The sequence below is a fragment of the Neodiprion virginianus genome, chromosome 1 (assembly GCF_021901495.1).
Source record: "Neodiprion virginianus isolate iyNeoVirg1 chromosome 1, iyNeoVirg1.1, whole genome shotgun sequence".
NCBI lineage: Eukaryota > Metazoa > Arthropoda > Insecta > Hymenoptera > Diprionidae > Neodiprion > Neodiprion virginianus.
The window spans coordinates 4,234,115-4,257,544 of record NC_060877.1 but is presented as its reverse complement, the minus strand read 5'-3'; the positions used below and the strand labels follow the sequence as shown (position 1 = coordinate 4,257,544).

The window sequence follows — 23,430 nt, the reverse complement described above, 5'->3', positions numbered from 1 at the left end:
GAGTGCGACTTTGGCGTTTGCACACACGACACACGACGACACGACACACGCGACATTCTGATTGTGAGTCACGATTTTCACGACTCGCTGTGTCGGTTCGTTGACCCTCTGTGCCGGAAAAAAGGAGAGTGAAAAAAATAAATAACAATACCGGAACTAGCCACGTGTTAAATACCTCATGCATGTATTATTAGGCTCAAGTAATTATAAAACAGCTTGCAGGTTATACTTAGGTATATAAATAATCAAGTAAGGGGGCGTATAAAAACGAATCTAATTTTTACTAAAATTGTACAACGTATAACTGCTTGAAATAATTATATAACACGTGACATTCGTTAATTTTTAATTTCATTTTAGCGCTTTCGAAATTAAAAAAAAAAAAAAAAAAATTTCTTTATCGATGTTTTCATTTATTATTACGCAGCGCAAAATTAGCTACATGTTCGTATATGTATAGCGGTAATAACCTATGTGTTGGATATTAAAATTTTTCGCACTTTTTATACATTAAGGTACGTTTAATCCGTTAATTGGCAGTAGAATGAATTGTTTTATCACGCTGCATGAAAGTACGGTTAAAGAGATTAAAATTGAAGAAAGAAAGAACGAAAAGTAGAAAAAAAAAAAAAAGAAAACAAGATAAAATATAACAAGATTAGAGATGGAAAGAGGGAGAATGTACGATAAGTAATGAAGAAAGAAATGAGAAAAAGAAGAAATGAAACACGTAGAAATGTTTTTCAAGCGTCATAAATCACGAGTTAATTACCCCCCTCCACCCCAGCCGTTTCCCTGCATTTGAAAAGACTTCATTTAAAACTTGTGCTTTCGAACTTGGGGGGGGGGGGGGGGGTCCTTACTCGTCGATATTCCGAATCGAAAATAAAGAAAAAGAAAAAAATCTGTACAAATTTTCCGACCCATTCGTTATACATATATTAGACGAATTTTATAAATCTTTCAACGACTTTAACGATAATCGGAATCGTTAAATAAGATGCCTATATATAATCGTAATTTTTCGTATATATTATAAGATGACTGCAAGTTTAAAAACTGTTGTTGTGTTTCTAATGGTTTTTGAGGAAGATTTTTATTTTTTATTTTGCCTCAGTCTCCAGCCGCATCTGGTTTCGGTGTAAGTTTCCCACAATGAATAATAGTAGGTATACGTGTTTCAATGCTACATCGAATATTCTCCACGGTAATAATCTGTGCGGTGTAATTGAACACGAGTTTCGTACTTAATTCAAGCGGTTCAATTATTTCAATTTACATTAGCAGACCTACACGCGCGCGCGTGGATAGGGTGGATATGATATAAGTGATATAACGCGAGCGGTTTCACGTGCAGGTTTCGAGTGTAAGTACTATGGCTGCAGATAACTAACCACCACCTACCGGTATCAGAGAAGCGATGAGGAGGTGAGTAGCTTATACACGTATTAAAGCATTACCTACTCCTACCTACCCGATGTACTCAACCGAATCCATCGTTCGATTGTTGCACTGTACGTAGAAATCACCCGTTTTGCCCCCAATCTAATTATGTAGTATAGTCACATAGAATCATATAGAAATTAATGAGGTTGCTGCTTCAACGAACATCGTTGTAAAACCGGTCCTGTTTCGGGCTTCAAAATGACAACGCGTATCGCTATTAAACGCATTTTTTCCATCTTTTAATTATCTGAATTTCAGCTAGCTCCGGATAATTCAAAAACGATGCCTTGATTTTTTCCGATTTTTATCTCAACTCTAAACCGTGCCCCAATGATACTGGATTCCTTTCAACCCTTTCAGGGGCACATCAAATCTACCGAACGGGTTTAGATGAAGTTTGGTGTAGGGAGGGTATTGCTAAAAATTTGAAAATACAAAATGGCGGATACAAAACGGTGAAACAAATCTCAAATATCGATATCGGTATTTATTCAAGTCAAATAACGATTTTATTTTACTTTTCGAATGAATCCCTGCGTTTTGATCAATCATCGGTATTAGTTAAATAATAACAACAACAACAATAATAATATTCCAAACCTCGTTTTCAATGATGCAGTGTTTCGCTTTGACAGTTCACACTACGCTTAATAATTGATCAGCCTACAGTTTTATGCGATACGAAAAACCTTGTAAGATGTGATTAGACTGCCAGGCATACTGATTCAAAATGCTTGTGAAATTAAAAAAACAAAACAGAAAATTAATAACTTGTAGTTTATCCGATTTATCTTTAAAAAATACACACCCTTTCCAACACCTTTTTCCCGCAGAGTTTTTTTATTTCTCAAGTGGGGAACATTTGATTTCACGAGGGCAGAATACTCGTCAGGCTTTTTTACATCCATGATGCGGAACAATCTTCTTTGGATGTAATTTTCAAGGTGCACAACAACCTTGACTGCGATCCTTAGTCGTGATAATATATCATTTTTTTATTTATTTTTTTTTATACTTTCACATACGAACATCGGCTGTATTTGCATACGTTTAACCTCGTCAACAAATAAAGATAACGTTATACCTCGAAATTATACGTTACGTCATCAAACTACCTGCAGCGATATAATGTAATTTATTTTCAAGACGAAACGATGAACGCCGATGTTTCCATACATGTACAGTATAACAATAGAAGGGGAATAGAATGGCATTTTGAAAGTACGCGTTAAGGAGTTTGCCACTGAAAATTCGAAGGCTACAATAAACGCGATCTCAAGGATCGAACAACGTTTCTTTCCGTATACTTATTTATTCTCAGTAATGTGAAAACTATAACTTGTTCGTTCAACGTCTACAATATTCAAATCGTTTATTACATAACGCGTATGCATTTACTATTCGCTGTTATTATATATAACCGTACGGTCAATGCGAGTGAATATGTATGCAGGAGTGTTAAGGAAGCGGCACCAAGTTTACAGTCGTACTTTAACACAGCGATGTATGTATGAGGGATTCCACCCAAAAATGACCCGTTCCTAAAAATACAAACACCCGATTTTTGAACGCACAACCCTGAAATCGATATGCTTGAGATTTTTCTCTTGAATCCTTTGTTAGAAAATGAAATTTTTAAAACCGAGATGAAAGTGGGAAAGCTTTTGGTTTGGACGCTGAAGGCGAAACAGGTGATTAAAAAGTGAGAAAAATGGAATTGAATGTAATTTAAAAACATGCAAATTTATATATTATTCTTTTTTTCACACTTTTCAATTACTTGTTTCGCCTGTAGCTTCTAAATAAAAACCTTGCCAACTTCCATCTTGGTCTCAAAATATTCGTTTTCTAACAAAGAATTGATGAGAAAAATTTGAAGCCAATAGATTGGGGCTAATCGTTCGAAAATTGATTTTTCGCGTTTTTGAGTGTTAAAAATCCAACCCTTGGTTCAAAATAATCCAAGTCCCAATGAAAGACGATTTCTTTTTTCGTACACTGTACACCGTACTTAAAAATGAAAAACATTGCCGATAGCAAAGATCATACTTATGTCGGTTTGGTGTGGAATGCCTTATACATATGTATGCATGTATTTATGTATTTATGTATTCATGTATCGATGCAGAGGGCGCGAGGTGTTAAACAATGAAGAGACGTAGGGTAGGTGATAACGAATGGCGCGCAGAAATTTTCAAGACAAAGAGCGACGGACGGACGAGTCTCTTCTCTTCTCTTCTCTGCTCCACCTCCACCACCCTCGTTATTTACTCCTTTTAAGACCGTCTTCAGCACCCGGCATGACGCGAAGACGAAGAAGAACAAGAAGCGTGCGTTTCCACCTTCTTGGTTTTGACGTTGTAATACACGTAGGAGGCCGTTCGTCATTGATGTTTTAATAAACTCACTCACAACATAGAGTGCCTTATTACGTACAATGTGTAGGTAGGTATGTACATACATACATGCATACACAAATACCGTACAGCGGAATAGAAAACAGAGAAAACAGAAAATAGGAAGAAGAAGAAGAAGAAGAAGAAGAAGAAGAAGCTGCAGGCACTCTACTCTTGCTCTCTTTCTCTCTCTCTCTCTCTCTCTCTCGCTTTCACCGCGCATGATCAAAAGTGCGCCAGACTGTAAACCGGTTTGTCGCAACTCGCAAAAGCGAGGAGCGATAGTATAACTATTACAATAAGATGATGCAGCGAAGCCGAGCAACAACCGGGTAACACGCGAGCTGCACAAATCTCTTCTTCTTCTTCTACTTTTTCTTCGTTTTTTCATTGACGTCGTCGAGAGAATAACCGCAACTCGTAACAATCGGTCCCAGAGTAATAATCAATTAAATTCGAGTACAATTGCGTAAGAAAATGTTTTAAAGAAACTTTCTAGACAACAGCGATGGTTCCCCTCCCCTCCCCCCCCCCCCCCCCTCTCTCTCTCTCTATCTTTTTGGCATCATTTGCCAAATCAATTTTAAATCGTTACTACTGTTCCAATAATTTGTTTTATAGAATAATCGCAGGTCTACGCGACACGTAACAGGATTATAATTCCGACCGTGTGAAATATGATCGATGGAAATTGGAATGGGAATACGCAAAGTAAGGTGAATTCGAGTCAAGGAAATAAGGTGAGGCGGTTCGAGATAAGTCTGCAAAATTGTGTAGCTCCTCCTCTCTCCTCCTCTCCTCTATCTCGCGGCCAAATCTCGACTCTGAGGCATTGTGTGTCGCATAGCACGGATCACATCGGCAAGGCCAATCGCCCGCCTCAACTCAGCCATGTAGAAAGCGCGGTGAACGGATTCGGCTCGTCTCTCAAAGATCTCACAGGCTTTGTTGCTGCTGCTGCTGCTGCTGCTGCTGCTGGGTGAGGAGAAAAGAGGGAAGAAGAGGAGGAGGTGGAGGAGGAAGATATCGTAGATTCACAATGAGATACAGCGGACGGTAGTCGTTGTCTTTACAGGTTCGCACTCGGTGAGCTGTGATATCACGTACTACGTATTTTGGCTTCAATATTCTGCGGAGGAAACAAATTAATGCCACGTAGGTATTCTTATTTCTGTCTCCGTTGTAAAACCTTCAAATTTAGCTGCATCGGAAAGCCAGAGATGAAGAAGAAGAAGGTGAAGGTGAGAGAAATAAAGGAAGAGATGAAATTGGGTGGAAGTAAAAATACGAAATAGCTGATCCGTATAGAAGGATCGAGATCTAATTCGTACAATTATGAAAATATATAGTCTACAAGTATAGAAAATTAAAAATATACAAAGCCGAAAGTATACAGAAATATCAAATATAGAAAGGTCAAAACATAGAATGGTAAAATCTAGAATCTTTACACGATTCTATATTATTGAGACAAATTCGGCGAATTCTACAGTTTGTAATTCCAAATTCTAACCCTTCTATTTCTTAATTTCTACACACTTCGACTGTCTAAATCTTTAAATTTCCATTTCTTTAAAAATTTGATAATATTTACCCTTCTATTTTTATTTGATTTTTCTACATTTTTACCCCCACCCAAGAGAATTGCGGCTAAAAAACCATTTAAATAATTCCTTTAATATTACTACCACCTGCAGACAATCTTCGAGCACCGGACGCTGGAAAGCATCCAACGAACGATCGTCGTTTTATATTGTAAGTATTCAACGCCGTTGCTCATATTAAAAATTCTCCGAATACTATCGGGAATTTTATACGTATGGTATATGTATAAAAATGAATATCCCAGCTTCACGGTACATCCGATTCTGGATATGAAAATAGAAAACAAAAAGAGAAAGAAGAGGTGGGGGGGGGGGGGGGGGGGGGGGATGAGAGAGGCACCGACGGAATGCCGGCGATAAATATTTCAAATGTACGCGAAACCGTGTTGCCCGTGTGCAGTTTTATCGTCGAGGTGAAGCATAAATAAAAAACATACTCACGCGACAGTGACCGCAACGAAAAACCCTTTGCGATCATTCATTTATTCGTGTGAATCAATATTCTTTTCTTATACGTTTGTTTCGTTTTCTTATGCTTTGTTACGTGAATCCAAATAATACGTATGTGGTTGTGAATTTATACATGTATTTGCAAACGCAAACGTGCATAAAAAATTTTGTAAGAAATTTTTTAGAAAGATAATAATTAATTTTCCCCACGTTTGTGAATTGAATTTAAGAATTGTTTCGTTTTATGAATCGTGCTTGATATGTCGATACAATTTAACAAAATTATCTGCAGTTACGATGACAATATAATATTTTTGTAAAAGAGAAAAGTGCCGACCCTTTTGCTATACGTCAAAGTTAGGGATCTCCTATCGAGAGGAGTTTCGCCCAAGCGCAACCAAAAATAAAACGAAAATTTTACTAACTGATAGAAATCGCGTGATTTTTAAATTTTCTTAAATTATCGGCTTGCCAAAATTCTTTCAGTCTGAATTATATCTCTCATTGTCCAAATTATCGTCGAGCTCGCAGTTTACTGTAACACGTGACTCTGTCTTTGTTCTATCATAAATGTGTAAGCGACTTCCCTTTAAGCACCCAAATGTGAAATATACTCCATCATCGAAAATTCAAGCTAACTAACTAAAAACAAGGTCAATTAACTCTAGATGTGTCTGAAATCCTAATGCTGTAGCAACGCGAAGTGAGCTCTTTGCTACATGTCCTCGCATTCATAGATTAGAGCATTCATTTGCTGCTGGAAAAAGGATTTTCCCCCACCTTCTACCTGGTCCGCGGTCGTTGTTGTCGTCGTTCGATCAGCTGACCGTTAAAATACGTAAAGAAATACCTGGCTGCTATTGTCAAATCGTTTGCAAGTTGGAGGCGCTAATCTGAGGCGTTAAACGGCGTAAATCACTACTTCACACCAAGATTATACTAATGCAAACGAGAACCGTTCGCCAATTTAAAAACCTATGAATCACGGTACCGCGCACAGATGCGTGTGAACGTATGCACAAGGACACCGCCAGCCTTCACATCGATTGTTTGTTGAATGCTGCAGAATCAGGATGTTGAAGTTTGCAACGTTATCGTAACGAAACATCGGAAAAAGATGCACCATTTTCTTTGTTTTACGATGACTCAAGGAACTAAGATTTCAAAATATAAGTATCTCTTGTTTTATTACTGTTTACTGGATTTCAAACAATTCCATAGTAGCGAAACAACGATTTTTCATCGTCATAATTCGTTGCGATAACGTTACCATCTTCAACACGATGCCGGCATTACGGTCTGCGTACATTCAGCGGACGGACGTCTGGTCGAAGCACAACGACAAAAGATGCGGGTGATCGGGTTTTAACCATGTTTTAACAACCTTACGCAGGACACGATGAGTGCAACGATATGCAAACTGCATAAACAGCACTCAATTGATAACTTATCTACAGGTCTCGCGGTTTCACAAACGTGACAGTACAAACAAGTGAAAGTCAGCGTGCACGACGACATACACAGCAGCAGGGTGAATTGAGCAGCGGGTTGAAAACGAGATAATAAAAACGATAAAAACTCACCCAGAACATGACGTTAAATCCAAATATAACGTATTTCAGACAGCAGCTAACTTCACTAGTATCCCTTCTGTACTTCCGCACAGGCATGTTTGACACATTAATTATGAATGATATATATCAGAGGCGGTGGCGAGCACACGGGGATTTTCCAATTCGGAAATTAGGGAATTCGGAATTAACGGGGCGACGACACGAGAGCACAGGCACAGATTTCACACAACACGCTCTGCGGGGGTCGTGGGTGGTTCGCGGCGAGCAGCTTCTTCGGACGGGAAAACGACGCGCACTTCGACGATCACAAAGCCCTTCGGATGGATACGATGCCGGATTATTACTTGGCCTCGCGTATGCGCGCGATATTCCTACGCGAATATCCCTTTAAGGCCGAACGCCGAGGGGGTTGGTCGTCGTCCCGGCAGTCGATCAGCTGATCACGACGCCGTAACGCACCGCGATTCCGACCTCTGACATCGTCCCCTCACTTCGCACGCTGAGTTCTGACTGCCGGACGGCTCCGTTGCTTGCCGTTGCGTCGGAATCTGCCGGGGACCCGGATCCCCCCCCCAACACCCCTCCCCCACTTCTCCGCTCCTTCCGTCAAACCGAATCGACTCGCACGCTGCAACCCCGAATCCCGACTGAGCATTCGCCCACTGCGCATGCTCCGACGATCCCGTGACTAACGGAATGTTGACGCCTTTGATTTCTTATTTCGCGCTCCGCGTTATCCCTCGGTTTGCGTGGAATGGAACTAGTTTCTTTATCGAGTTTCGACTTGTTTTTGTCCCTTACTTCGAGCTCATTATCGTCAAATGCTTTAATTTTTTGATTTCTGTTTACTTTGAGCGCGGTATAATTTTTGGGTAGAAATATGACCTGTTTTATCTGCATCCGTACGAATTTACACGGCTTGATTTCAGTTTGAACAATGATAACGTTCAATGGAGTTTGTTTAATTGTTTTGTCTCGGGGTGCGATGTAATCGACTGCGAATGAGCGTTTGTTCAACCATAAGATGTTAACTTCAAGTGATAGGACGGTTAAGCTAAACAAATGAGAATCTGCTAGATTTTTTTAAATTTCATGCTAACCTACAAAATTTGATCTCGTGAATGGCGTGTTGAACACCTTCCTTACGAACGTCTTATTTCGTTGACAAAACAATATCTTCGAAGCTGTTAGCCAATATGCAAATGATGCAAATGTATGTTTGAACCTTGGCTGACGATTGGCGGATTGAAATTGTGAGAGGTGGATGCTTCTTGGTTAGCTCGAATACACGCGGATAGTTAGATCAACGCTCCGTTCTTGACATGCGCAACACGGTGCCTGGAGAATCGAGTCGACGACGCAGTTTCCAGTCTACTATAAGATCGTCAACACGGCTCGTGGGGAAAGCACTCAGCTGTTGTGACAGGCGAGGGGGATCTTAACCAACAAAATTCGTTGAATACCACCGAGGTTCGTAGAATTTTCGACATTTTATTTCTCAAAATAGTTCATCAAACTACGCTTCAACTGATACACCAATTCGGGGGACAAACTTGACCGCCGCTGCGGTGAGTTTAAAGTGAAAACTTGTCGTCGCTGAGCAGCTAACTAACACAGGCGAATCAGTTACGTATCTCGGTTTACTCGGTGTCACGTACACCGCGCCTGTGTACATGCATACATGCTTATAAAATATCCTATTGTCGTCGGAAAACCTTAATAATGCCATATCTCGTATATACTATTAATGACGATCACTTTTAATCCTGTAACTTATTCGTCGGAATTGTGCGACATGGCGATTCTGATACCTGATGACTCATTTACGCATTCCTGGAACAAACAGATGCTCAACTCCGGTTGCATCTCGTAATACGATTTCATTTTCCCTTACTTTTATTATGTTTCATCATTCTTTCACTTGGTGGAGGTTAGAGTATTTTATTACGTTATTATTCGAGCTGTAGAAATCTGACCTTGACTGATAACACTTCCCTCCCTTCGTATTTTCGAAAAGTATTTAATATTACATTGACGTTCTAACGGTAGAAAATAAAATTTTGTGATTCTTGAAATATTGAATTTGCATTCAAAGATGTTTGGACATGGTATTTCCGTTGAGTATATTACTCCATGTTTTTGCATAACCTGTTATTGCTCAAGTTTAGCGTTTCTTTTTTTCTACCTTAAACATAGTCAACTCATCTTTACTTTGTCCACCAAATCTTTATTGATAGCTACTCCATAAGGTCCGGTATGCAAATCAACCTGTTCCATTGGTTGAACGTTGCGGATAAAAACGAAAATAAATATTCAAGTACTTAGACATTTTTTCTGTAATCTGTAACGGACAACAAATAGCTGGGTAATAAATACATCCCGAGAGGTATTGACTAGTTCCATTGCTTTACTAACATCTGACAAAATACCATTGACAATAAGAATGATAATAAAACTTGTTATTTCAGGACAGGTAGTGATCTAAACCGATACTTCATAACACATCTGGAAATAGTATGGAATCCTTGTAACAAATATATACGAAAACCATAATATGCGTAAAGAAGTTGAAAATGGAGGTGGGTGTAATGGAGCTGCGTCCAGACCTCGAAGATTACTGCCACGCTTTTCTTTACGAAGACTATTATACTCCAGCCCGCTTCTTGGACGACGCTTTGCCCGCGCGTCGAGTTCTAGCAATCGCACAGCTAAAGGTTTGCTCATTAAGAACAACATCTGTATTCATTTAATCAGTAGCAAGTTTCTCACACTTAACAAACACTTATCGAATACACCTTTAGCTAAAGATGCAGTTGACGGAAGAACAGGAGATGTAGAAAAAGGTGAAACGCGCGGAACCAGTGTTTCCAGCCAGCCGCAGTCACACACGATAGACATGCAGTATGTCACGAGCAAAAGCTCTGTTCCCACTAATGCAGGAACGGTATGTCGATTTGTTTTTCCTATTTCTTCTCCGCTTATTAGTTACCGCTGGCGAAATTTTTTAATGTTAAAAAACTTTCTCGATGTTTTTAGAGCCTTGAAAACGGCTTGATGGAGTGTCCCCTGTGCTTAGCCGAGCTTTCTGCCGAGTCTTTCCCTGTCGTTCAGTCTTGCGATCATCAAAGCTGCTATGACTGCTACCAGCAATATCTTAAGGTTGAAATATCGGAATCCAGAGTCAATATTGCCTGTCCTGAATGCTCTGAACTTTTGCATCCCAACGGTAAGTTAGATGAAAAGTACGTACACCGAGTAGTACTAACGAACCTCGACTATTTGCTTGCCAACAGATATACGAATGATCCTGAACGATCAAGCTCAGTTTGAAAAGTACGAAGATTTCATGGTGCGAAGAGTTTTGGCCGTTGAACCAGATACCAGGTGGTGCCCTGCACCGGATTGTAGCTTTGCCGTTATTGCCACTGGCTGTGCCTCCTGTCCTAAACTACGATGCGAACGACTTGGGTGTGATTCATACTTTTGCTACCACTGTAAAGCCAAATGGCATCCTAATCAAACTTGTGACGCAGCTAGAGCGCAAAGATCTCAATACTACGACCGTAGCTCATCTCTCAGCTTTAGTCAAAGTGACTCGCAACACAGTGAGTATTTCTTTTCAATATATCAGATCTACGATCTGCAAAAATTGAATTGCGACTTACTGAACTTACAAAATGCAACGGTTTGGAAATCTGTTTTTGTTAGGAGACGATATCAAGCCGTGTCCCAGATGTCAAGTACTGATTGTAAAAATGGACGACGGCAGTTGTAATCACATGACTTGTGCCGTCTGTGGCGCTGAGTTTTGTTGGTTATGTATGAAAGAAATCAGTGACCTTCATTATCTCAGGTAACACTTTTCTCTTTTTTTATCGATCAAGGACGTATTCAGTTAAATTCGAAAAGACTATATCAATACATATGTTATATCAAAATGACCGATATTATTTTTGTGTTTAAGCATTTAATCGTTTTTCTAAATCATAGCCCGTCTGGATGCACGTTTTGGGGTAAAAAGCCTTGGTCAAGAAAAAAGAAAATCCTCTGGCAACTTGGAACTCTGGTTGGAGCTCCGGTCGGTATTGGTCTTGTTGCTGGTATTGCAGTGCCTGCCATGATTATAGGTAATCACGTTTGAACGTTGTAATTTTTCAATCTAATAATAATAGTATAGCCGGTTGAAACTGACGTCATTGACGTCACGCACTGTATACTTCAAGGAAATAACAAGTAACTTTAGTTTTCCAGCATAACAATCATTATTTGCCATAAGAGCTTAAGATCTGTTTACGATCTCTAGCTAATGACTTTCTGGAAAATGGAGTAGCGTTCTCTGACCATCAGCCAAGTGAATTGTGAAAGTGGTTGAGAACCGCTACAAGAGAAAATAGAGTATTAAGCGATTTTAGGGAATCTCCATGCCTGGCAGGTATTGCTGCAGGCAGTCATCGGTTTAGTCGAAACTTTCATTGTAGATTATTTTTATTATTTTTAACGATCGCATTGACCTGAAACTCGTTCCTTTGCTCTGATTGAATTATTCAATTTCTTGGGGCAATGTGGCACGGCCGTTTTTTTTTTTTTTTTTTTACGAAAATAAACTCAGACGACGCTGTTTCTTCCAGGAATCCCCGTTTGGGTGGGAAGGAAGCTCTACACGAGGTACGAAAACGCAAACAAACACAAGAGAAATGCCTTCATCGCAGGAGGTGTAACTGCGTCGGTGAGTCATACAAATCTTACGTAACAACTATTTAGATTATCTAGTAGTCCAGATGCTTTTTTTCCTGTACCAGGATTGGTTATCACTTGATACATTAACTTTGAGAGCTTTTAATCATTAATATTTACCGTCAGGAACATTTTTCACATTGACATAAGCCAAATGCACATTGCAATTTTTATCCTGGTAGGAAAAACTTCATTATATTTTTCAATTCTTTATTGCAAAATAGGTGCTAACATTGACATTTGATAGGGCAGTTAATGGCGCAAGAAAGAGAGTAAAATGATTACGATCACAGGGGAAAACAGACTTGTTGCTTCTTAAAAATATTTACACAGAATAACGCAAATGCTGTGTTAATCATTTAGCGACTCTTTAATATTTTATTTCTTTCCAAGTGTTGCTAAATTTGCATTCCTTCAACAATTCTCAATAATGAAGCTAAGTGCAAAGAATTATTTTTAACAGCAATAAGGATAAACTCAAAACGGATAGTTCAAAATTATTTTTTCAGTTGCTTGCTAATGTTTGGTAAATATTTGTGCAAGACATTAGTTTGAGAGATAATTCGACTCTATGGAATGACGTAATTCGGGACACGCAAAAATAACACGAATATACACTGAGCAGCTTACCAGGCTTTGAAGTATTTATTAAACTTAATATCACACAATTATATCAGTAGAAATGTGCGTTGTAAGCGATCGTAACAGGGTAATGATGCAAAAGCCACGGTAATATCAGTAAACTATCATTATTCTTGAATCGAAAATTCATAATATTTTGATCTTTACGTTATCAATAGTATTCAAATTTAGATATTTGCTTGATACATTATCAATCCAAATTAATTGAAGTTAAATATAACTCGATACTCTCGACGCACACACTAGTAGTGACCTACTTTCAGATTGATATCGCTGAGAAATAATGTCGTATCGAATTGCTTCATCAGTATCAAAAAAGTTCTGGACTTTGGAAGCTGCCGGGCTTACGAGCCCTATGATGCTTTGATTTTTATTATATTATCACTAGCTTATAATAATTAATTGATTAATCTACGCGATAATTTCATCACCAATTCTCCTTTAACATCACAAGCATAAAAAAAGCAACAAGGAAATATCTTCCAGTTGTGTTAAATGAATGGCTTAATTTTGAATATTAAAATCAGATTGCGGGTTGTTTAAATATTCCATTAGTTTCTCTCCCTTACTGCTCAACTGAATGACTCCACTGTTACGGATCACTTTGCGGAACACAAAAATGGACAGATTTCAAACAATACATTTTAAGAACCGCTCGAGGATCACTGAACCGATGGATTTATTTCAATAGACTCTCCCGATAGTATACCGTCGTTATGGAGATCTTCTAACACATCTATGAGCCGCTGTTCGGTGAGGGGATCGCCTAAAGCTACGTCTACCGATCCTATACAGAGTAAAAGAGCCAAAAGCAAAGATCGCCTATAATCCCGACTCAAGTCAGCTCTACTGTAATCCAGATCTTTTGGAATGTCCAAACCAAGACCGCTGCAATTACTTGTTAAAACGGCCCAGTATCTGTCCAAAAGTGATTCGGTGTGCCTGCGTCTGAGTTCCGTAGGAACGGAGCTGACCAGCAGTAGAGCTACGTCGTTTGTCGGTCTGCTGTAAGTGACCATTTGCCAATCGAGTATGGCGCACTCGCATACACCATTCTCCGTGTCTCTGAAGAGTAAATTATTGCACCAAAAATCCGTGTGAGTTATCAGAGCCAACGGACCTTCGGGTGCAAGAAGAGCTGCAATAATTTCCTTGGTGCGAGGACGCAGAGCCAGAAGAGCTTCGAGCACAGCTTCGAGGCCCGGTCTTCTCTCAAGGAATCGAGCAAGCTGGGGCAATCCTCGCTCAACGAGCTGCTGGTAAGAGTCCGTAGCTCTGGCTGTTTGAAACAAGAACGTGTAGCGCTCGGAGAGCGATCTTCCTTCCTTGACTTTGATCGCCAATGACAAAGCGTGGAGTCGAGCAACAGCCGTCAGCGCAGCTTCGGCCTGCCTAAGGGTTAGTCCTCGGGAAAATTCAGCTCCCTCAAAACCACGAGGTCGAAGATTTTCTAATACCAAAAAGGACTCCGGAGGCTCCGGACTCTCTTCAGTCCCTCCCGCTGGACTGTAGTGAGCATGAACACAGGCAGGTATTGGCAATTCGGGGAGTTGGACTCCGCTCCCTTCTTCTTCCCCGGCTAATTGTTTCTTCTGGAAAGCTTCCAGCTCCGGAACAACCTGCACGGAATACCCAATGACTGAGTCGTGATTTCAGAGGTCTGAACACGACGGCAACGGTTTTCACACAAACGATGCTACAAATAAAATAGATTCTGATAATTGAAGAGGAGTAGCCAAGATTACCTGGGTGTAAAATTTGATCTCTCGAAGATCGAATTGAGCCTCGGTCACGAAGAATCGACTGAACGGATCCTGGGGCAAAAGTTTAACGATAACGCTGAGCTCGCACCGCGTGTTTTCCGGCTTCAAACGATACTCGACCGAGACAGCGAGGATGTCGCTGAGGACGCTGTCGCCTGCGGCGCATCCGGGTCTGACGGTGAAATCGTCGACGGAAACCTGCGACCCCTCGCCGTGATGGACCGTGAGTAATTCTTCGAGCCACTCCTTGGTCACGGGCCACTCCCCGACGGATTCGTCGGTGTCCTCGCTGTCCGACATCGCGACGTCGCAACACCTGCACTTCCGGAAACAGTCTCTCCCGGTTATCCTCCCTTCTTACAGACCCAAAACGGTACCTCCGCCAAGAATCGGTTTCGTACTACGTCTTCACGAAACAAACCGCTGATCACACTCTAACATTTCCCTTGGAGCCATCGGCTCCAAATGCGGAGATTTTACTTGGAACAAGCCCCGACGAGGATGGACGCGGATGATTTCGAGCCGATTACATCGGTAAACTTGGATTCCGCCACTTCTTCTCCAGTTGCAATCACCGGTTTAAGTACTTACGATTCGTTCGACAAGGCTCGATCACCGGCTTACCAAAATCCTCGGCTTAACTGCGACGCGTTAACACGCATCCAGGGACCGCACTCGCGGTGTCTGCATTTCTCCGTCGGCGCCGGGTTCGCGTTTTCCACACGCATATATAATCGCACAGCCACAACGCCGCTTCGAGGCGCACTTCCTCCACCCTTACGATAACGCAGCCGCGTCACCAAGGGCGGGTCTGTGCGCGGACTCCTCGTCTCAATCAATATCCTCTTTCCCGCGCCGCATCTCGTCGCCGTCTCCACCGCGTCCACCGGGATTTCTATGACGAAAAATTGACCCCGAGTTGATGCTGGGATAACGAATCGTTATATATACGCCCCTTTGTTCGTTCCTCCGTTTTATATATTATATATATACCCTCTCAGATCCTGCTCTTAACCCTTTGAGGGGCAGTGGGACGTATACATATACGTACCACCTGTTCGATCTCGGTTTTTTTTTTTCCCCCATATCTTAATATATTTTTGCAACTTTTATATACACATAAACACTTTTTGGACTCTTGGATGCCTAAGTCGTTATAATTTATTTATTTACATGTTTTTTTTATAAATAACTGACGTGAAAAAACTCGTTTTCCTTTGTAACTTAGACAGCCCATGCTCTGTAATTTTTTTTTGCGCATTTTTCATACACAATTTTATGGTATATATTTTTTTCAGAATTATCCTTACCTTCATTTTTTTCATAAACAAATGTTAGAAATTTCAGAAAATTACCGCCATTTTGAAAATCCTTATTCTGATTCCAGAATCGTAATCAGTGACCCCAAAACCCTACAGACCACCTATGATTTTCTAAGTTCATTCAGTAGAAAAATGTCCCTTTCACAGGATTGTGCTCGAGATTTCTTGAAAATATTAGCACATTTTTCAATCTCTTTTTTCTCAATACTTATACAGGTGCATTCTTATGTTTCCTACTACTATATTTTGCTGGTAAATAAATAATAATCAATAATGATTAATATATATCCCGCGATGCTTGATCTCTTGTTATCTTGTTACTAGGTACGTTATCAGGGCTAAGATTCTTATCTAATATGAACTTTTGAATTCGGATTACAATATAATGAATCAATAGACATTCAATCGCTAATGAAATATTATACGATCGCTCAATTTTTTATTGAGAATATAAATACCCGGAAAGTTAGAAGCCTCCTTATAATTAATTATAAAATATTCCAGGATTTTTTTTTTGCCATTGTTTTATCACATTGCGTAAAAATAATCACCACAGTGCGAATCACCGATCTTGACAAATTATCTTGGGCGTTTTTTTTTTTTTTAACTGTTTATTTACTAATAATTTTCCAAAAAAGTCTGCTTTCACTATTGACTGTGACTAATTAATATTGAGACGACAATAATGGTGTAGGTACTCTCACTATATCGACTGGTATTAGTTTTGAAGCTTCTGTTAATTTTGTTTTTTCCACCCAAATTTTTTGCTTTTATCAATCCAGATTTCGTAATATTGTAGGTTGAGCCGCGATCTTATTTCGCATTGTATTTCACATAAAAATTTGACGTACAAATTAAACGGAGAGATTCATTTGAGCTGGTTATTGGATCGTATTTGATTGAAGAAAACAAATAATCATGATAATGTTTGAAAATCGATTGGCGAAGCAAATGTAGGCTTACACTGTTATTCCACTCACGTTTAATTACGTATTATCACAATTAACAGCAACTTGTCAACAGTTTAAATATACGAAATCGAAGCAGTTCATACGGAATTTTTTACCTCCGATCTGACGAGTAAATCGTTACCGTTGGCTCGAACGCTTATTGGATTTTATTACACATCGTAAAAATTTTCATTAAAAACAAGAACGAGACTATATAAAAACAAAGTCTTTAATGATAGAATAACGATATTTCATGAAAATCGTAGTGTATTTGACTAAATAACTTAAGTTGTGAGTGGACACACATATTCGTCTTTTCTCAACAATATTTTCGCGATTCATTTTTTTCACTTTAAATGTAATATATTTCAAAACAATCCGTTGCATTTATACACAGGGTTTTATCGACTAATCTTTTAAATCTCGAGACTTGATCACATCATTATTTTATAATTTCAGGTCCTAGTATCGCCAGTGTTGGCTGGACTGGCAGTGGGTATCGGGGTTCCTATACTTTTGTTCTATGTTTACGGAGTTGTTCCCGTGTCTCTTTGCCGAAGCGGAGGTTGTGGAGTTTCAACAAATGGCGCAGGCGTCAGGTTCGATTTCGACGATGAAAATGAGCTGATGGGAGCATTTGGCAACAAGAATACCGGAGGTATATAATTAAAGTTGAGATACTTGCGTACTTTATACTGGCCAAATTGTCAAGAGTGATACCACGTATTCAATTTCGGTGAAAGATTATAAAAAAATAATTCAGATGTTTATTCCAGACGCATCATCGATAGACGCTGCCAGTCACAGAGGTGCGAACCCCTCGATCGGAGAAGCGTCATTATCTCTGGGTAGCGGCAGTCAATTAAACGATCAAGATGTAGCAACGTACAACTATATAGTATCGGCAGGTGCCAGTCTTGCTGCCAGTATAGCATCGACACTCTTGCCTGGTGGCCAGAGGTATTAACAACCTCTGATATTTCATTAAAAACATTAGCTCTATCTTAAATCTAATCTAAAATCTGTCACTTCGACTTTTCGTGAATAGACTGGAAGTTCAGGCCGACGTAGCATCTACGCAAAGATTCAGTCTCAGTAGCGAAACTGCATCAGCCGCCACTAGCCTGTCTGAAAAGTCTGTCAATGCTTCTATCGCTCCAGACGATGGTGCAGCTTCTACGAGGGCCCTGGCTGGCTCAGTTTTAAATTTCAAGGTAATTTAAACTGCGTTCGACGACATGTTTTTTTTTTTTTTTCTAAAAGACATACTTCCCCGTGGTGAGCATGTTACCACCGAATTTTATCAAATTTAGGTTGACACTGGAACGGCAAGTGGTGTACGTAATACTGACGGTGATCCGGAAGCTGGTACTACGGCAGAAAACCATGTCGATACGGCCGGACAAGCCGCTTCTCTCAGTTCCTTGGAGGAGCTTGCATCTGGTTTAGCCAAACGCGCGCGCCGCAGGCCGATTCTTGACCGTCAACTCAGTGACTCCAGTAGCTGGACTACTTGCGGTGAGGATGGAGGATCAGAAAGGGTTCGTTTCGATGATCACGTTAGTTTTATTGAAGCTGACCAAGAGGCTGGTCCCAGCAGTAGCTGCAACACAGGGAATCGAGGTCCGGGAAGGCGTAAGCGAAATAAGGACCACGATCAGGAAATTGAAATAGCGTCGAGATCTCCGTCGAATCCAAGGTAACTTGCTCGTTTTGCCAAGTTTGCTTTCATAGCCATGATCGAGGTGAATCCGGTCTTCCCTGTGAGGAGATGTATTTTGGATGCTGAAATTGAAATTTTCCTTCTTTCATGAATTTAACAAAGTACAAATTTTACTGGTTCTCATCTCACAGTAAATTAATTTTACCCCTTCAGATCCTCCAACAATGATTCTAACGTCGATGCTGCGGCAGAAGATCACCCAAGGGAGAGGGTAAACGTTGCTACTTTGCGCAGCGTGTTCTTTCATAATGGTTCAACTTTTGAAAGAGAAAAGCGACTGCCTGTGATAGAAGAACCTTGTCCCATAGAGAAGCGACAAAATCGCGGTGTCAAAGAAGCAAAGACTTTAATCGCATCACGACCGACACATAGTGCCGATGTTGAAGTAGCAGGAATTCCTCAGCGATTGCACCATGTCATTAAAGAGGAGACGCCTCCTATGGCGTCGATATCAACCCCCCTGCCAGATGTGGAAGTGCCAGAACTTCCTCAGCGATCGTACCATGTCACTAAGGAGGAGACGCCTTGTATGGCGTCGATATCACCCCCCCTGCCAGATGTGGAAGTGCCAGAAATTGCGTCGCGACCAAATCACGTTGTAACAGAAGAGATACCTTCGATAGCAACGCGACCAATGCAGATAGAAATTGAAGAACCGAAAATAGCAACAAAATACAATCATATAATAGACAAAGAAAGACAACCGGCAATTGCATCGCAACCAGCCAATGTAATGGATGAAAAAATTATTTGCCCCGTTGCGTCGAAACATGGCCATGTTCTCGAAGTGGAGAAATCTTGCCCAATAGCATCCCATTACCAACTCAGGCAAAGTTATTGCGAAAATGACAATGTTCGTATCAAGGAGGATAATTCTCATTGCTGAAATGAAATTACGGTAAGATGAGAGTTACGTTTATAGTTGTGCTTAATACCCTGCGACATGCCTTAGGATGCGAATGAAAATGAATTTGCGGAACATGCATTCCTGGTATTCTGATATGTGCGTCGGATATGTAAGTATGTACACATGGATGATGATTTTGATTACAATTACATGTTGAGTTGTTATCCGCTTCGTGAAACCGAAAAATCGTGATACGCAAATAAACAGCATTTTCGACGTTTACACGAGCAGATTTAATCAGTAACGACAAGTCGATATGTTATACCAAGAAGAATTAATCGCGATCCGCGGTGCTTGAGTAACTCATGACGACTTTTGCACAAGCAAGGCGCCTTCACTCTCAACTCTCTGAAATTTTTTTCGGTGTATTGCGTAAAATCAAAATGCAGATGTATAGTAGGAACGTTCTATGCGTGTTAATGTTTGTAACTATCAGCGATAATCGTAATTTGCAACGATTTGACACAAGTGTGAGTAAGGAATTGAACATTTCTTCAACGAAACTCAACATTATCTAGTCAAATGAAAAATGAAAAAACATGATTCAGTAAAATATACACTGTAAGACAGTCGAAGAGAAGAAAATATTACAGCGGGCTTCGATGCTTAAAAAGCTAAAATCTGAGGTCCCTTTGTAATTTATGTAAATTCTATTTGGTCAATGATCACATATTCACTTTTCCGTCACCCCGAAATATCTTATGACGGGCCAGATTATATATTTTTTTAGTTTTAAACTATAACTTCCTTTGGTGTTAGGTCATTTTGCCCAACAATGTATGAAATTATTCTTGTGTGAAGGTTTCTCAATCTATTCCGTTATTTTTTCTTCATTCAACAAATTGATCTTTAAGTATAATCAAAGTTTCGATATTGTTCAAATTGAATTGCAGTGATTTCTTTGAAATTACGAACTTCACCTGTATAAGAAAAATTCTCTGACATTGTGTTCATTCTAGATTGTATATCCAATTGACAATCCAAATCCGAATTGTAAATTATACGTAATTCGATATCCGACAATTTTATTCTCATTTCTTTATTTCTGGTGGATATAAAGAATAGAATTTCATTCGAAACAAAAATAAATAATCCAATATTCTGCTTGTGTTTCTTTAATTTTTACAATCCATCCAAGCTTTGAGATTCACAATTACGTTTACATATTTCTGGTTTTTCGGTAAATCAGTAAGGTGTTAGAAAGAAAAAAAAAAATTTACAAAGGAAAAGAAAAAGCATATAACGGATGATGAATAATATAAGGAAAAGACGACAATACAGTTTGAGGATTGTTTTCATCAAAAAAAAAAACTCGCGGTTAAACTGAAGATGGATAGCTACTTAATACGTAATTTTCAATCAACCATCGACCTAATGTTGAACGGCAAAAAGACTTATATTCGAACAACTTTCGATTCATCCTAAAAATATTCTAAACGTGTCTCAAGTCCGTTCAATTATTCGATTGCTCACGTGTAAAAGAGAATTTTACAATAGATTTAATGTGAGAAAAACCCATGTACGATAATTCTGCTTCTATGTCCTCGCCCGGTAGCGCAGCCATATAGAAATTTTTTATAAGAACGGTTATTTATGATAGCAATCACATTATTGAATGTTTTCTTGTATTAAGTTCTGAAAATCTTGGTATAGGTAGAATATATTTATCAGAATTTTTCAACTATAAATACTACAAACAGAATCGAATTACATGAAATTTAAGGGACAAGTGCCAATACAATCTTAGGATGTTAGAAAAAAAAAAATTTCCTTTGCATAAATTGTTGCGTAATTTTTCAGTAGTAAACAATAAATTCATTAAAACGGTATGAAAAAAAAAAAAAAACAGAAATAAACTAAACCAACCTAACGACAATTTATTGTCAACAGTTGGTAACAATTTCGAGGGCCTATCTTTTGCGAAATACAATTAAGATTTATATACGTATAAATATACTTATACTTATGAAATAGTAGAAACAAGAAAGAAAAGAAAAGAAAAAAAAAAAAAAACAAGCATTATCTGAAATAAGTTCCTGGTTACTCGAGAATATCTTTATACGCATTACTCGAATCACATAATTGTTTGAATTTTATTTATATAGGCTTAATTAAGATTGACGTGGTGATTAGAAAAGAAGTATTAATCAGTGATTGGAAACATTTGTTCGTTATCCATAGAAAACAACATTAGTTCTCCGAGTAATAAATTTCAGATTCATTGTGACGCTTTGACTAGTGAAGAATTTTCGCGCAGTTTGATAGGATATTGAAATTTGTGCAGTTTGTTGAGCGTAGCGAGAGCACTTTATAATTTCATAAATCGCTCCAACGAATTATTAGCATATATACCTTTCTAAATGTATTGTTATTATATCAGACATACATTAATTCGATGAAATTTTTGTACACGATGATGGAGTTTTGCTAGGCGTATTCGTACGTGAAAATAAAAAAAAGAAAACAGCAGCTTATCCTCAACCATTGCTAAATCACGAATTACAGTACATTTTTTTTTTATTATGATTCTACATTTTAATTTTTCTTGATTTTCTTTTTTTTCTTATTTTTTCTTGATTTTTTATTTTGTTTATCTTTTCTCTTTCTCTTCAATCTTTGCATTTTCTCAGAGTCGATCGGAAAGTCGTTTTTCAATCCCGCAAAAAAAAAAAAAAAAAAAAAAAAAAACAGGCAATAGTAAGGCAAATATCTAACGATATTTCCATATATATATACATATATATATATACTCACGAATTCGGGACGGGGTATTTTGCTCATGAAATTTTCTAAAATCCTTATACTTTTATATGCCTATACTTTATACACTGTATAAAATTTCAAAAGTGGGATTTGAGTAATTTAAAGAAATAAAGTTAAACCGATCGCAGGTTACAACACCCTATCCCGTTATATACTATACATAGATATTTGAACATATAATCGCACGATTATCCAACATGCAACAGGAGTATGAATTGTACGATTTTTTGTCATTCTTTTTACTTTATGTAAAGAATGAATGCCTGAAAAGTGACATAAAATGTCCTGTTCCATTTCAAACCGATGGAAAGTACTTTAAAAATAAGTATAAAATAATCTATTCGTAAGGAATTTCGTGTACAGTATAAATTTATACATAATAATTGTGTGCATATATAAAAAAGACTACTCATCAATTAAACTGCGTAAATATATATGATAAAAATTAATAACACCTACTAACTCATAATCCGTTTCACAAACTTTACTCTTGATTCCGTGAAAGAATAAAAAGAAAACAAAAACAAAAAAAAACCAACCCTTACGCCGATGTGCTGGTAAGAGTTTTGCTCAAATAATTCGGATATGTAGTTGCAGCCATGTTCCTTTTCTCAAATTCTTTATTTTTGTTTAACTAACGATATCGTTGGGGAAGAAAAATGACTTACAGTAGAATATAAATTGTTATTTTACCGGTGATATCTGTAATTACAATGAGCACAGGTATAAATATTATCTATCGGTATGTAATACATACTTCTATAAATAATACAAACAGAAGAAAATATGTATATATGAATATAAAAATACATATTAATTTTAAATGCCAGTTGTACAGGTATTTTTAAGCAGGATAAATTACTTGCCAGTTACTATTACTATATATATATACATATAATATTTTTTATGTATATATATGTTCATATTTTACTAGACTGAACATTTAAGTAAAGTTTAGTCCGGGAAAGATTTTCACTTTAAATACAACATAAAGATAAATTGTTGTTTATAATTTTCTTTTTTTCCTAATTCAGTTTTGATAATATAACTATCGACGATAGTCCATATATAGAAGAATGATAACAGAACACAAAAAGATTATTTCTCCTGTGAGCATGAAGATTGAGATTTCAGTTGCGGGATGAAGTATTTTTCG

At 38.5% G+C, this 23,430-nt stretch overlaps 3 protein-coding genes across 8 annotated transcripts in view; 1 reads left to right on the top strand and 2 right to left on the bottom strand.

Annotated features, from left to right (window-relative positions):
- LOC124296738 (tetraspanin-5) overlaps positions 1–7,996 on the bottom strand; it is an 89,808-nt gene extending 81,812 nt beyond the window's left edge. For 2 of the 3 annotated variants that reach the window (XM_046747060.1, XM_046747058.1), the window contains exon 1: positions 7,480–7,996. In XM_046747060.1, the coding sequence (XP_046603016.1) occupies positions 7,480–7,566 (87 nt within the window). In that variant the 5' untranslated portion in view covers positions 7,567–7,996. The remainder of the gene's footprint in view (positions 1–7,479) is intronic. The other variant, XM_046747057.1, reaches the window with a different exon arrangement.
- An 812-nt stretch (positions 7,997–8,808) lies between these two features.
- Positions 8,809–21,456, top strand: LOC124296734 (E3 ubiquitin-protein ligase RNF19A-like). 4 transcript variants are annotated; one of them, XM_046747048.1, is made up of 13 exons: positions 8,809–8,940; positions 9,939–10,184; positions 10,272–10,414; positions 10,507–10,696; positions 10,764–11,075; positions 11,179–11,323; positions 11,461–11,597; positions 12,099–12,196; positions 17,341–17,539; positions 17,658–17,841; positions 17,930–18,095; positions 18,195–18,580; positions 18,758–21,456. In XM_046747048.1, exons 2-13 carry the CDS (start codon positions 10,025–10,027, stop codon positions 19,488–19,490), a joined length of 2,853 nt encoding a protein of 950 aa, XP_046603004.1. In that variant the 5' UTR covers positions 8,809–8,940; positions 9,939–10,024; the 3' UTR covers positions 19,491–21,456. The 4 variants fall into 4 exon arrangements, with proteins under 4 accessions (XP_046603004.1, XP_046603008.1, XP_046603005.1 ...); XM_046747052.1 differs by having other exon boundaries at positions 8,810–8,940; positions 9,944–10,184; XM_046747049.1 differs by having other exon boundaries at positions 8,810–9,038.
- Positions 12,401–15,545, bottom strand: LOC124296737 (uncharacterized). Its single transcript, XM_046747056.1, has 2 exons — positions 14,592–15,545; positions 12,401–14,465 (listed from the first exon to the last, which is right to left on the bottom strand). Exons 1-2 carry the CDS (start codon positions 14,907–14,909, stop codon positions 13,509–13,511), a joined length of 1,275 nt encoding a protein of 424 aa, XP_046603012.1. The 5' UTR covers positions 14,910–15,545; the 3' UTR covers positions 12,401–13,508.
- Positions 21,457–23,430: the final 1,974 nt, after the last annotated feature.